Source organism: Gossypium hirsutum, chromosome D13 (assembly GCF_007990345.1).
Source record: "Gossypium hirsutum isolate 1008001.06 chromosome D13, Gossypium_hirsutum_v2.1, whole genome shotgun sequence".
Taxonomy (NCBI): Eukaryota; Viridiplantae; Streptophyta; class Magnoliopsida; order Malvales; family Malvaceae; genus Gossypium; species Gossypium hirsutum.
The window spans coordinates 46108879-46121418 of record NC_053449.1 but is presented as its reverse complement, the minus strand read 5'-3'; the positions used below and the strand labels follow the sequence as shown (position 1 = coordinate 46121418).

Below are 12540 nucleotides of genomic sequence, written 5' to 3'. Positions count from 1 at the left end.
TACATCGGGCAATCAAGGATTAATGGAATGAATATATGTATAAAAGGTTACATGGTTATAATTTGTAAATTGAAAATTAATGTTGTGAAGAATTGATATAGGATTTGATGATGGTGAATTAAGTGTTGAATGGAATTTGGAAGGCAAAGCTTATTACGTACTTCAAGATTGGTTGTATTTATATGTATTATTGATTCATTTGCTAACCTTTGAAATGTGTGTGTATAGAAATGGTATAAAAATGAAAGATGTGCAATTGGCATATAAATTAATTCATGTTTGAATGGTTTAAATTTTGTATGTTTGGTAAGACTAAGTTCATTTTATATGAGCTTACTAAGCTTGATGCTTATGTTAGTTATTTCATTTCTTTGTAGGTCATCGGAAAGCTTGATTGGTTGGGAACATTGTCGAAGCACGATCGCACTATCCATCGATTCATTTTGATGGTTTTTGAATGTTTTAACCTATGGTTATAAATGACATGTATAGGGTTGTATGTTAAATTGGTATGCTTTAGGTTATGTCAAGCTTTGATATGTTTTAATATCTTTTGTTACTAATTATGCATGGTCTTTTGAAATTAGGAAAGAAATGGTTGATTGATATGTGTTTGGCTCATTGAAGTGATTAAATGATATATGTGCTTTGGCATATAATAGATGCTTATCTAGTTTGATCACATGGTGTATTTTGGCTATTCTTGTGTCTAGTAGTATATATATAGTTTGATTTGGCTTGTATATGTTTAAACTTTTATGGATATGATCATTTTAATTTTACCTATCTAAAGTGGTAAGTTTTGATGGTATAATTTGAAAAGAAATGGTCTTTTGGTATTCATGATATATGATTGATGACATATTGGTTAGTCATAGGTTTGATGAGAATTTGGCATGTTTTTGATGCTTTGAATGTACTTTTAACCATGTGAAATAGGTTAGATATGGTGTGCATTGGTATGCAAGTAATTGAATTTGAAATGGTTTGTTAAAGGGCATTTTTTATTGCACACGGCTTGGGACACGAGTTGTCACACGGCCGTGTGCCACACACGGTCAACTCATGCGACCGTGTGTCATATTAATTTAGGTGCAGGTTTCACATGTTCTGGCACACGTCTTGCGACACGGCTGTGTGACCCAAGTCAGTGAGTTACACGTTTGACACACGGACTGGGACACAACCATGCATCCTATAGTTCGAATGCCCACACGGCCTTGCCGCATAGCCGTGTGACCCTTATTTTGAAACTTCTCAAGTTTGGCCTGAAATTTCTAATTTGTTTCGAATAAGTCCCTGATTGTTTCCAAACTTTTTTTAAGGCCTCTTAAGTTTGATTTTAGGTCGAAAAAGTAATTATGCTATAATATAATTATGTTATCAAATGTAAATATATAAATTGTATGTTGATTCTATTTCAATGTTAAATATTCTGTTTTGTACATTAATGCTCCGTAACTTTGATCCGACGACGGAGACGAGTCAGGGAGATTACAAGAAGCAACTTAATAAAAGAACTCGGAAGAAGAGAAAAGCCACAGAAAAGCAAAAGCATAAGAGTTTGAATGAATGCTCTCAAAGAATTCTATTACTCAAGAATGAAATGATTACAATGAGAGGGAGAGACCTCTATTTATAGTTGAGCTTCCCCAAATTCAATGGTAAAGATTAAAGTATATCAATGGCCAAGATTAAAAGTTATCCACAAAATTAAATCTATAAAATTTACAGAATCAAATCTTCTAAGATTACAAATCCTCTAAGATTGCATATCTTCGAAGATTATGTCTCATATTTGTCATGCTTTGTAGATGAGCCTTCAATCTCTCCAAGCAATGGGTCAATCCTGTTGGGCCATATAGCCCCTCGCGAACAAGATGGACCAATCAAATGTGTCATGATTGCGAGCTCCCTTGTACAACTCATAACACTTGATCGTTGACTTTAATTGTTTTAATTTTTTTTATATAACATTTGGAATAGGGATGAGTTACATGGTTTGAATTTATATAAAACGAATGTCCGGTAAAAATTTTAACCACAACATCATACACTAATTTAATTAATATTTTATTTCCATGTTATTTTAAATAAATTTTCATTTTTGAGTTAGTAAGTTGAATTGGTTGATCCAATTATCTACATCGAACTACTTTTAAAGAGATGACAATGGTGAGAATGCACCAAAACTAAGGTAAAACTCACTACTGAAGATAAACAGGAGCTTTATTCTGTCTTATCAACAATTTAAAACAACTCAAGTGGACTTGAGTAGTAATTAATTCTTCTACTTTCTTGTACTATTTCTTTGTAATTAGTTGACAAACACCCGACTTTTAAAATGCAAATTCGTTTGAAAAAACATTCCCAAGCTCTCACAATTAGTGAGTGAGGTATCATTTTGAGAGAATTTGAGTTACTAAAAAAACTCACATTCTTTGTTGTCTTGAATATTCAAAACGACCTAAATTTTTTTAAAAAATAAGTTTATAATTAATTGGTGCATATATTTATTGGAAAATTTAAAGGGTTTTTTCTTGGTAGAAATTATTCACCCTACGTTTGAATTACTTACCGACACCTAACATCAACAAATTTATGGGAAGGGACTAAAGCATGGTGGTAATGCTTTTGTATTATGAGGGATCGGAGGGTCGATATGTAGGTTGTAAAGAGTTGACTATATTTGTTAATGGTGTAGGCATGTGGCTAGTTGCTAATTCTCTTTCAATTATACTTGCAACAAAAAGAGCATTTCCCGCCTAACAGTCAGGCTTCAAGTTTTCATACATTGAAATTCTGCGAAGGAATAATGATAGTGATATAATATTTCATTAAATATATTATTCTGATCTTCTTGTCTGGTTCCCGTTATATGCTAGCTCCTACTCCTATGCATCTTTATTTGTTTGTTTACGTGGCTTCATCTTCATGTGCATTTGCTTATTAATTTTTAAAACTTGGTCTAATCTTCTCCTTATTATATATACATCTGAAGGGTTGACCGACTTTGTGTGGGGTGCAAGACAGCTAGGCGTGGGATGCAAGACAGCTTCCTTCAGGCAGACCATAGTTTTTATCGTCAAACCTTTTGTCTCAGAAGTTTCATTTCTTCGATAGGGAAACCCTCTTGCAGGTAAAGTTAGACTTTAAATTATTTTTCCATTTTATGCTATTGCAGTCGTTTTCCAAAGTACTGTTTAGAAACATTAACACTTGTATTTTTGCATCTTATCTTTTAACCTAAAGCATTAAGAATGTCTAAAGAACCCATGGAAGGCAATTGGATGTCAACTCCTGCAGCAGATGAAAATGAAGGCACCAAGTTCAATGGAGAAGGAGGGTCTAGGAAGGTCCATCAATTCTATTTTGTCAAATTTTGGCCCTACAAAGACCCAGAAAAGGATTCAAAGCTCGAGTGGTCTAGGCAACAGTGTGAACAATTGGATCAAGAAAAGAAGCTTGTCGTAGATGATAAAATGAAGGAAATCATGGTATGTCTTGGAAATATACATATATGCTCCAAATGCTTACCAACTGTTTTTATTATTGTTGAGTATTTTTATGTGTTAGTCAATGATGTAATTTTTTTATTTATATGATATGGTTTGTGGATATGACATCCTATGTGAGTTTTTATGTATGTTAACATGTATCCTATTTTAAGATTAATATTTATTTTCTAAGTGTGGGTTCGCTTGCATGATGATACCAATCCACCACATACGAGCTCATGTAAGTGAATTATACAAGTTATCATTATTGAAGTAAAGGAGATCGGGTCAGAGTAACAGGATAGTAATGACAAACACCGTAACAATGATTTTATATTGTTTTGAATTATATTGAGAACAGTCACGTGGAGAAAACATCTATTCAGAACTAGAAAGGAAAAGATATCGCAGTGCTGTACTTGGAGCCGGCGTTGAATGGAAGACAATGGTGGTGGGTTTTCTGCAGGCTGCTATGGATAAGCTCATTATCACTGCCCCTTCCTCTTCAAAACAACCTGCCATTCATGTACCAAACAGTAACCACTATCTGTTCATTGCTAAATCTTTAACCTCCACTGCTTAATATATATATATAACTTTTTGTTATTTGTTGTTCAGTCTCCACATACATTGGTGACACACGGAAGCAACAATTTGGCCAAAGAAGAGCAACTATCAAAGAAAACCCCTAGTGCCCATCAGCCTCAGTTTTTAATGTCAAGCTTACGTAATGAGATTGGCCGTGCTGTAAGTTATATAAATATATATAGTGGTTTGAATAGTAGGTAGCTATAACCCATTAACGTGACCATCTCCATCAACAGTATTTCTGGTATAGCCAGAGCAAGAATAGAAAGAAGTTTGAGCAGATACTGAAAGAAATCGAAGAGATAGAGGACAGACATGATAAAGCCAAGGCTGATGCTGCTGCCAAAGGGAACATTTGGAACCCTTTAAGTTCCAAAAAGGCCATAGAGGATCAAATTAGAGTATATTTATCTACTCTTTTTTTGTTTCATCCATCGGGAACAAACTCAGTACTGATTCGGTATAATTAATGTAATGATGGCATCTCAATTGCAGCTTTTAAATAAGATACCGGATGAACTGAAACCGGAACGTTGTGAAGTGATGGAGGAAATTAAGTGCTTAGAGAATGAACTTAAAGCATTGAAAAAAGAGGAAAACGTGGTATCCGAAAAATTCCAACTCCTAATCAACAGAAAGTCTGACTTATGTGACTTCGTTCTTGCTATCCGAAAGGAAGAAGATGAAGCGGTACGCTTTTTATTTTATATTTATATATTATTATTTTTACATGCCATTTATTTTATATATATATATTTAATTATCATATAATACATTCGTATAATCTATATTATTATTTAAGCTTGATTTGAATGGATTTCATGAGTCAATTAAATATCAATTTAATTAAAAAATTATAAAAATGTTTTTGATAATTAAAATATATTATATTACTCAATAGTAGTTTGGTATTTTAAAATTAAAAAAGAAAGCAAATACAAAATTTGTATGTGGGGAATTTAAACTCACGTTTCTAACCTCAATAAATAATAATTTTACCATTAAATCAAAATTTTATTTTAATTGTACTATATATTTTTTATTACCTTCATCAATTGTATGTATAAATAACTTGTTGATTGAGTTGGTGTTATAAGTAAACTCGACACTAACTTAAGATTGATGACAACAATCATGATAAATAATTGTAATGAATTTAGTATTCTTAATATGATGTGCCCACGTATTTAAATTTAATTTTACTCACAATTTAATTTATTTTTTATTTTAATACGGTACATATTTAATATATTATTATTAATTAGTTTTAAACAATGTTTTATTATTGATTATCTGTGTTGTAAATACATAGTTTCCACACATGTATTATAGAATTTCTAGTATGTATTAAATACTTAACTAAGTGATAATGACAAAAATAAATAATTGTATTATTTTAGGTTTAGCATTTTCTTCTCACTTTTTTTTTTTTAAGTTTCAGATTTTGATTATACGTTTTACATAAATTAAAGAAACAATTGGATAATTCTGCACCCACTGATATAAAGTCTATTTATTTGATTTATTTAGAATGCCAACTACAACGAATATGTTTCGCTGATAAGGAATGTCAACGAACTAGCAAGAAATAAAGATGTGAAAGCCCTTGAACAACTCTCTAGCAAGCAGGTACGTTTCAACGAATCGAAAGCTAATTGTCAGTAAATTAACCCCCCTTCTAATTGAAACATAAACAAGTAGGTTGATGATTTCATGCGGCAGTGGAAGGATAGCCAATCTTTGAGAGAGAGATATGAAAAAACAGTGCTATGGTCACTTCACTATCGAGAAATGAGTAGAGATGGACGGATTAGGAACGACCACGAACAACCCGTTCTTGAAAATGGAGAGATTCATCAACTATTTCTTCATTTAGTTTCCACTTTTTTAACTTTATTTCTCCTTTTGGATGTACGAAACAAAATGCTACATTAGCCAGGGCCCACGTTCTGTATTTTTCTTTTCCTTTTGCTTTTGGTCTTTGTTTAAATTCTGGTTATACATAGAGTACCTTTTGAAAAAGAAAAGGAAATGGTTGTTCCAGTCCTTCTGGATTACATGTAGATGTTTATAATTAGCTTTCCAAATCAATTATATTAAACTTCAATAAATTAATTCATTCATATATAATTTATATAGTTGAAACTCGAGTTTTGAAAACTCCAATCTTATTATTTTTATTGGTGATGTTTACACTTAGTTATTGAGTAGTAATATTTGAGTCACAAAATTAGTTTTATGGGTCAAATTGTATTTCATAAAGATGAATTGTAAAGTATCCTAAAATGAGAAGTAAAGATTGGTTAAATTTCAGAGATAATTGATTGATCGGTCATTAGATCATAAATTGGAGGTCTGTGTGTGATTTGATTAATATATCAAGAAAATATTTGGTGAGATCCTAATTCATATGGGCCAGAGCTGTTGAATGGTATAGGTGCAAGCAAAGCTCATACGGTGTCCACCATATCTTAGCTCATTTTGGACACCGTTTTATTTGGCGTGCCGGACTAGCACATTGGAATTAATACACAGCAGCACGCCGCTGAATTAGCTAATACCATATTGTATAGGATAAACTATAAAAATAGTTACTTTTGTTTACCTCAGATTACAGTTTAGTCATTTATGTTTGAAATGTTATGTTTTGGTCATTTATATTATCGTTTTTTTACGAAGTGTTCACTTTACCGTTAAGCTCCGTTACCTACCTAATGGCAGTCCTACGTGGCAGTTCAAATTAAATTTATTTAATTAAAAACTTATTTTTATCCTAACAACTGGACATTTAAGTTGACATTTAAAACCCATTTGGACTACCATGTAGGACTGCCGTTAAAGATGTAACGAAGTTTAACGATAGAGTGACCACTTCGTAACAAAACGATAACGTAAATGACTAAAATGTAATATTTCAAACATTAATGACTAAAATGTAATCCGAGACAAACAAAAGTAACTATTTCTAAAATTTACCTATTGTATATTACCATAGATTAGAATAGCTTATTAAACCATAAGTTATCATCATCATAACACACCCACCGGCTCTTTAATTTTTTTATTTATATTTTCCATATAAATTTAAATTATGAAAATATATTTATATTTGATATTCACATCAAAATTTGAATAATATAAGTTGCAATAGTATTTTATATCTAACGTTTTCTAAAATTCAATGCTAAATTTTATTGGAGTTATCTGGTTCAATTTTTATTCAATCTTTGATATTTCTATGTATCAATTGTATGTGAAACACCCACTTGAACGAATTCGTCTGTGCTTGTAATCGTACAATTTAACCAGTCACTCACTTGGACAACAAGGCATGACCAAATATAATAAATTTTAAAAGATTTTTAAATATGTTTGAAGCAAGCAGAAATGTAGGTATGGGAAAGAAACTATATTCCCAAAGTAGGATTCTTTTCATACTTGAAATGTCTTATATTTAACACATCAAATTCTCAGCGGCTCCCATAAGCTATGAGTGAGTGATACTTGGCAATGACATCATATTTATACACAATTTAATATCATTAAAGGAAAAAAAAATAACTAAAGCATTGTGTTTGCTACTAGGAAAGGGACCAAGACAACATTCTCCATGCTTTCCTTGATTGATTTATATGCTCAGACCATTTGTGCTTTTGGGTAAGTGGAGCAGTTGAATTTGCATCGAAATCTCTACAACTGTATGCAAATTTTGTCCCTATAAGAAGAGCGATACTTGGTCTTTCTCTTCCAATAAAGCAGTTGGAGTAAAACATGGCGAATGGAGTAAAATATGCCAACAACCTTCGAACAGATTCGTCGGACTACCGAGCTGAGCTTCTGTCACCGGCTCCAAATGGAGAGAATCATGAAACTATGGCGAGTGAACAATCTTGGCGACTCAACATGGATAAGTTTCACCTTCCAGAGAGACGCAAGGAGTCCTCCTATTTTAGCCTTGGGTATTTTATCAAGGCCTTAAGTAAGCAATTCCAGTCTCGTTTTATGACAGATTTTTGGGCTGCTTTTTCCATGGTTTTAGCTTAATACTTAATAGTTTGCAATTGTTTTACCTTTACAGGGAGACATAGAAAACTTTCACAGTATTACAAGAGACAGGAAGAGCTTCTTAAAGGGTTCAATGAAGTGGACGCATTTAATGAATTGGGCATTTTACCTGGGAGTTTGTCAGAGGTTTTTTTTTTCTTTCATTTTGATTTGGTGAAATGAGGTGTTTGAAGTGAAAGGTAACGTTAGTTTTAATGTATGTGTATATATGTGATTGTTCCTGCAGGAGGAAATGAAGCAGGTAGCAAGGAGTGAGAGGGTGGCAATATATGCATCAAATGTGGCAAATTTGGTGCTTTTCTTGGCAAAAGTATATGCATCTGTTATGAGTAGATCATTGGCAGTGATAGCATCAACTTTGGACTCTTTGCTGGATCTCTTGTCAGGCTTTATTCTGTGGTTTACTGCTTATGCTATGAGAAAACCAAATCAGTATCGCTATCCCATTGGCAAAAACAGGATGCAACCTGTTGTAAGTCTTTGTTTCTCTCAGAGAGAGAAAAAAAAACCCTTTAATTAGAATTTATTTTGGGCTAAATATTGTCATAGCAAAGAATATACATATATTTAAAGTCAACTTCATGAGTCATGCCATCTGAGATCTACATAGCAGCATGATGTAGGGTCTGTCAGGCTGATTGGACAAATTGAAAAGAAAAAGAAAATTTATTCTCTCTCTATGTATATGTACATATTAAATTGATTTGTATGAGGTGTGCAGGGAATTGTTGTTTTTGCATCCGTAATGGCTACACTGGGGTTGCAAATATTGTTTGAGTCAGGCCGAGAACTGCTTGTCAAGGTTTGTAATTGTAAACTTTGCTATTACTATTTAATATCCAAAAGAAACGAGAAAGGTTGTTGATCTAAGAGGCAGCTGAAGTGTAAACCCTGAACTTTTCCGATCAATATGATTGCTGATTGCGAATTGCAGGCACAACCTGAAAGGGATCCCGTGAAAGAAAAATGGATGATTGGGATTATGGTATCAGTGACACTAGTAAAATTGGTGCTCATGTTATATTGTCGTAGATTCCAAAACGAAATCGTCAAGGCATACGCTCAAGATCATTTCTTCGACGTTATCACTAACTCAATTGGTCTAGGAACTGCCGTTTTAGCCATCAAATTCTACTGGTGGATCGATCCTCTTGGTGCCATTCTTGTAAGTTTGAATCTGTTATTTATAAGTTTTAACACAATGGAAACTATATGTGCGTTGTGAATACGTTGCAGATAGCGTTGTACACAATGGGGAATTGGGCAAACACGGTGATGGACAACGTATGGGCCCTAATCGGGAAGACAGCACCACCGGAGTATTTAGCGAAGCTGACCTACTTAATTTGGAACCACCACGAAGAGATTAGACACATCGAGACAGTTAGAGCCTACACCTTTGGTTCTCAGTACTTCGTGGAGGTTCACATAGTATTGCCTCAAGACATGACCCTTCCCCAATCTCATAATATTGGACAGACTCTTGAAGACAAACTCGAGCAACTTCCCGAAGTGGAACGAGCTTTTGTGCATGTGGATTTTGATACCATTCATCCGCCGAAGCACAAACCTAAAGGGACACCCTCATCATCACCCTGAAACTCCATCTTCAGTCTATATGCCTTCCAGGAAACTAGGCTAGTTCTGTTTCCGAATTAATGTTTTAGTAACCTTAGTTATCAAATAAAAAGAAAAAACAGGAACATGTTATTTGCTGCTATTTATAATTTTTCTATATTCATTACTTTTATATCAAATAAAATTAAATTAATAATTTTTCTCTATTCAAGTATGCAAAAAAAAAAAAATAACGTCAGGTTATTTTATAGTAAGATTTATGGTCACAACGAATGAAACAATAACTTGAAAACTTTACACACAAAAATTATTAATGCAGTTTAAATTTAACCTACATTTATAAAATTTTGCTCAAAGAATCAATTCACTGAGTAAGTCGATAAAAATAATAATTTATGCCCAATTCTTTCTCACTCAAGTTACAGCTATATCTAAATTTGATTCACACAACTCACTATTACCATCACTTAGCAGGTATAATTAAGTCACTTAATGATTATTAACTCGAATAAATATTCAACTCATTAATCCTTTCCGTAAGTGAATATGATGTATTTGTTCAAATAACCAACTTAAGATAAACGATGAGTTTCCTTATCTTCATGTCAAATACTCAACATATCATTTATTTCAAATAGTCGTTTTATCTAAATCATCATATAATGTCAACCGCTAAGTCCACAAAAACAATAGGTCCTTTCACTTCATTCCCCTTTGTCTTTGAACTAGAATGGACTCTCTCATGTTGTTAGTTGTTGGAACATTTTCAAATATTTATAGTATCCCAATAACTATAAATGAATGGGTGTAATTAATCAAAAGATAAATCTTTTGGTCATTGGTCAAAAGTTATATCATTTGATTTTTTTTAAAAAGAATTATAACTATTTAAAAAATATTATTTGAATAGTTACAAAATTAAATGAATAATTATTATTATTTATTTATTCATAAAGACACCTATTGAAAGATGTTTCTATGAAGAGACATGAAAATTCTTATAAATAGGAATGAGATTTCATTTGGAAATCATATCAACAAATTCTAATATTCTTTCTTTCCTTCCTTTATTTTCTAATATTATTAGATTATTCTATAAAGTATTACTGCAGAAATCCTTTGTAGAAATTGAGTTTTTTGTTATACATTGCTCAGTGCATAGTGGACTATTCTCGTCAGTGCAAAACGCAAATAGTCATTGGCTTCATTGTATCCTCGAGGTTAATTTGCTTGGAACTCATTTGCACACCGAAGGTAGGTGGGGGTGAATATAACCTTAAAGATAATGGCTTGATACACGCCTTGGAGCCTGTCCTATTTCTTTTTTTTTCTGTTCGAGTTTCGATCGTGTGTTCGAGATTTTCCTTACCGGAGTTTTGAACTAACAATTTTAACGTTATATTAATGATGACTACCACAACACATGAAAGTGGAACACTAAGGGAGTTGGCTTCCAACTTTGTTAAACTTGATCGGTTTGATGGCGGCAATTTTCGACGATGGCAGAAAAAGATGCACTTCTTATTATCAACTTTGAAGATTGCATATGTTTTGGATACTCCAAGACCTGAAGAGAATGAAAACGAATCTGTTGCTGCAACCCGAGAAAGATAAAAATGGGACAATGCTGACTACATGTGCATGGGCCACATATTGAATGGTTTATCTGATGGTTTGTTCGATACCTGCCAAAACGAGGTCACCGCTAAAGAATTATGGGACAAATTAGAGGCAATATACATGACCGAAGATGTTAAAAGTAAGAAATTTCTTGTCAGTCGTTTCAATAATTATCAAATGGTTGATGGTCGTTCTGTTATGGAACAATTTCGTGATACTGAAAAGATGCTGAATCAATTTAAGCAATATGATATGAAAATGGATGAAATGATTGTGGTATCCTCCATAATAGACAAACTTCTTCCATCTTGGAAAGACTTTAAAAGAAGTCTAAAACATAAGAAAGAGGAAATATGTCTTGAGGCTTTGGCAAATCATCTTCGTATTGAAGAAGAGTATTGAAAACAAGATCAGAACCTAAATTCTGAAAATGCCAAAGTACATGTTATGGAGGAAGTACAGACTACTAAACCATTCAAGAGAAAGTTCAATCAGACTGATAGAGCACCTAAGTTCAAAAAGAAACAAAAGGGCTCATGCTATCATTGTGGAAAGCCGGGACATTTCAAGAATAAATGTTGATTTTTAAAGAAGAAATCATCTTCTAAGGCTGATAATAACAAAAAGTTCGTTGCAATGATATCTGAAATTAATATGGCACAAGATGATAATACATTGTGGATTGATACCGGAGCAACCAAACATGTGTGCAAAGACAAAAGCATGTTCACAAAGTTCACTCAATGTGAAAATGACAATGTCTTGTACATGGGAAATTCTTCCACTGTAGCAATCAAAGGGAAAGGGTCTGTTGAACTACAATTCACTTCTGGAAAAGTTTTAACCTTAAATGATGTATATTATGTACCAAAAGTTAGGAAGAATTTAGTGTCTGGAAGTCTATTGAATAAGTTTGGTTTCAAACTTGTTTTTGAGGCAGATAAGTTTATTTTGTCTAAGGGAGGAATTTTTGTGGGGAAAGGGTATATGTATGAGAGCATGTTCAAACTCAATATTATTAATAAGAATAAAAATACTATTTCTGCTTCTATGGTTGAATCTTTTTGTTTGTGGCATTATAGATTAGGTCATTTGAATTATATAAAATTGAATGACATGTATAAATTAGATTTAATTCCTGTTTTTAATAATAATACTGAAAAATGCAATACATGTATGTTGACTAAAATTA

The 12540-nt window shown here is 32.7% G+C and overlaps 2 protein-coding genes across 2 annotated transcripts; both read left to right on the top strand.

Annotated features, from left to right (window-relative positions):
• Positions 1-3019: 3019 nt before the first annotated feature.
• On the top strand, positions 3020-6142 carry LOC121225084 (proton pump-interactor BIP131). The gene is made up of 8 exons (XM_041108951.1): positions 3020-3139; positions 3253-3497; positions 3859-4023; positions 4116-4244; positions 4322-4486; positions 4581-4775; positions 5616-5714; positions 5787-6142. The coding sequence occupies exons 2-8, from the start codon at positions 3261-3263 to the stop codon at positions 6018-6020; spliced, it is 1224 nt and encodes a 407-aa protein (XP_040964885.1). The 5' UTR covers positions 3020-3139; positions 3253-3260; the 3' UTR covers positions 6021-6142.
• A 1551-nt stretch (positions 6143-7693) lies between these two features.
• On the top strand, positions 7694-9870 carry LOC107894741 (metal tolerance protein 9). Its single transcript, XM_016819977.2, has 6 exons — positions 7694-8064; positions 8164-8276; positions 8377-8622; positions 8872-8952; positions 9085-9315; positions 9387-9870. The coding sequence occupies exons 1-6, from the start codon at positions 7857-7859 to the stop codon at positions 9747-9749; spliced, it is 1242 nt and encodes a 413-aa protein (XP_016675466.2). The 5' UTR covers positions 7694-7856; the 3' UTR covers positions 9750-9870.
• Positions 9871-12540: the final 2670 nt, after the last annotated feature.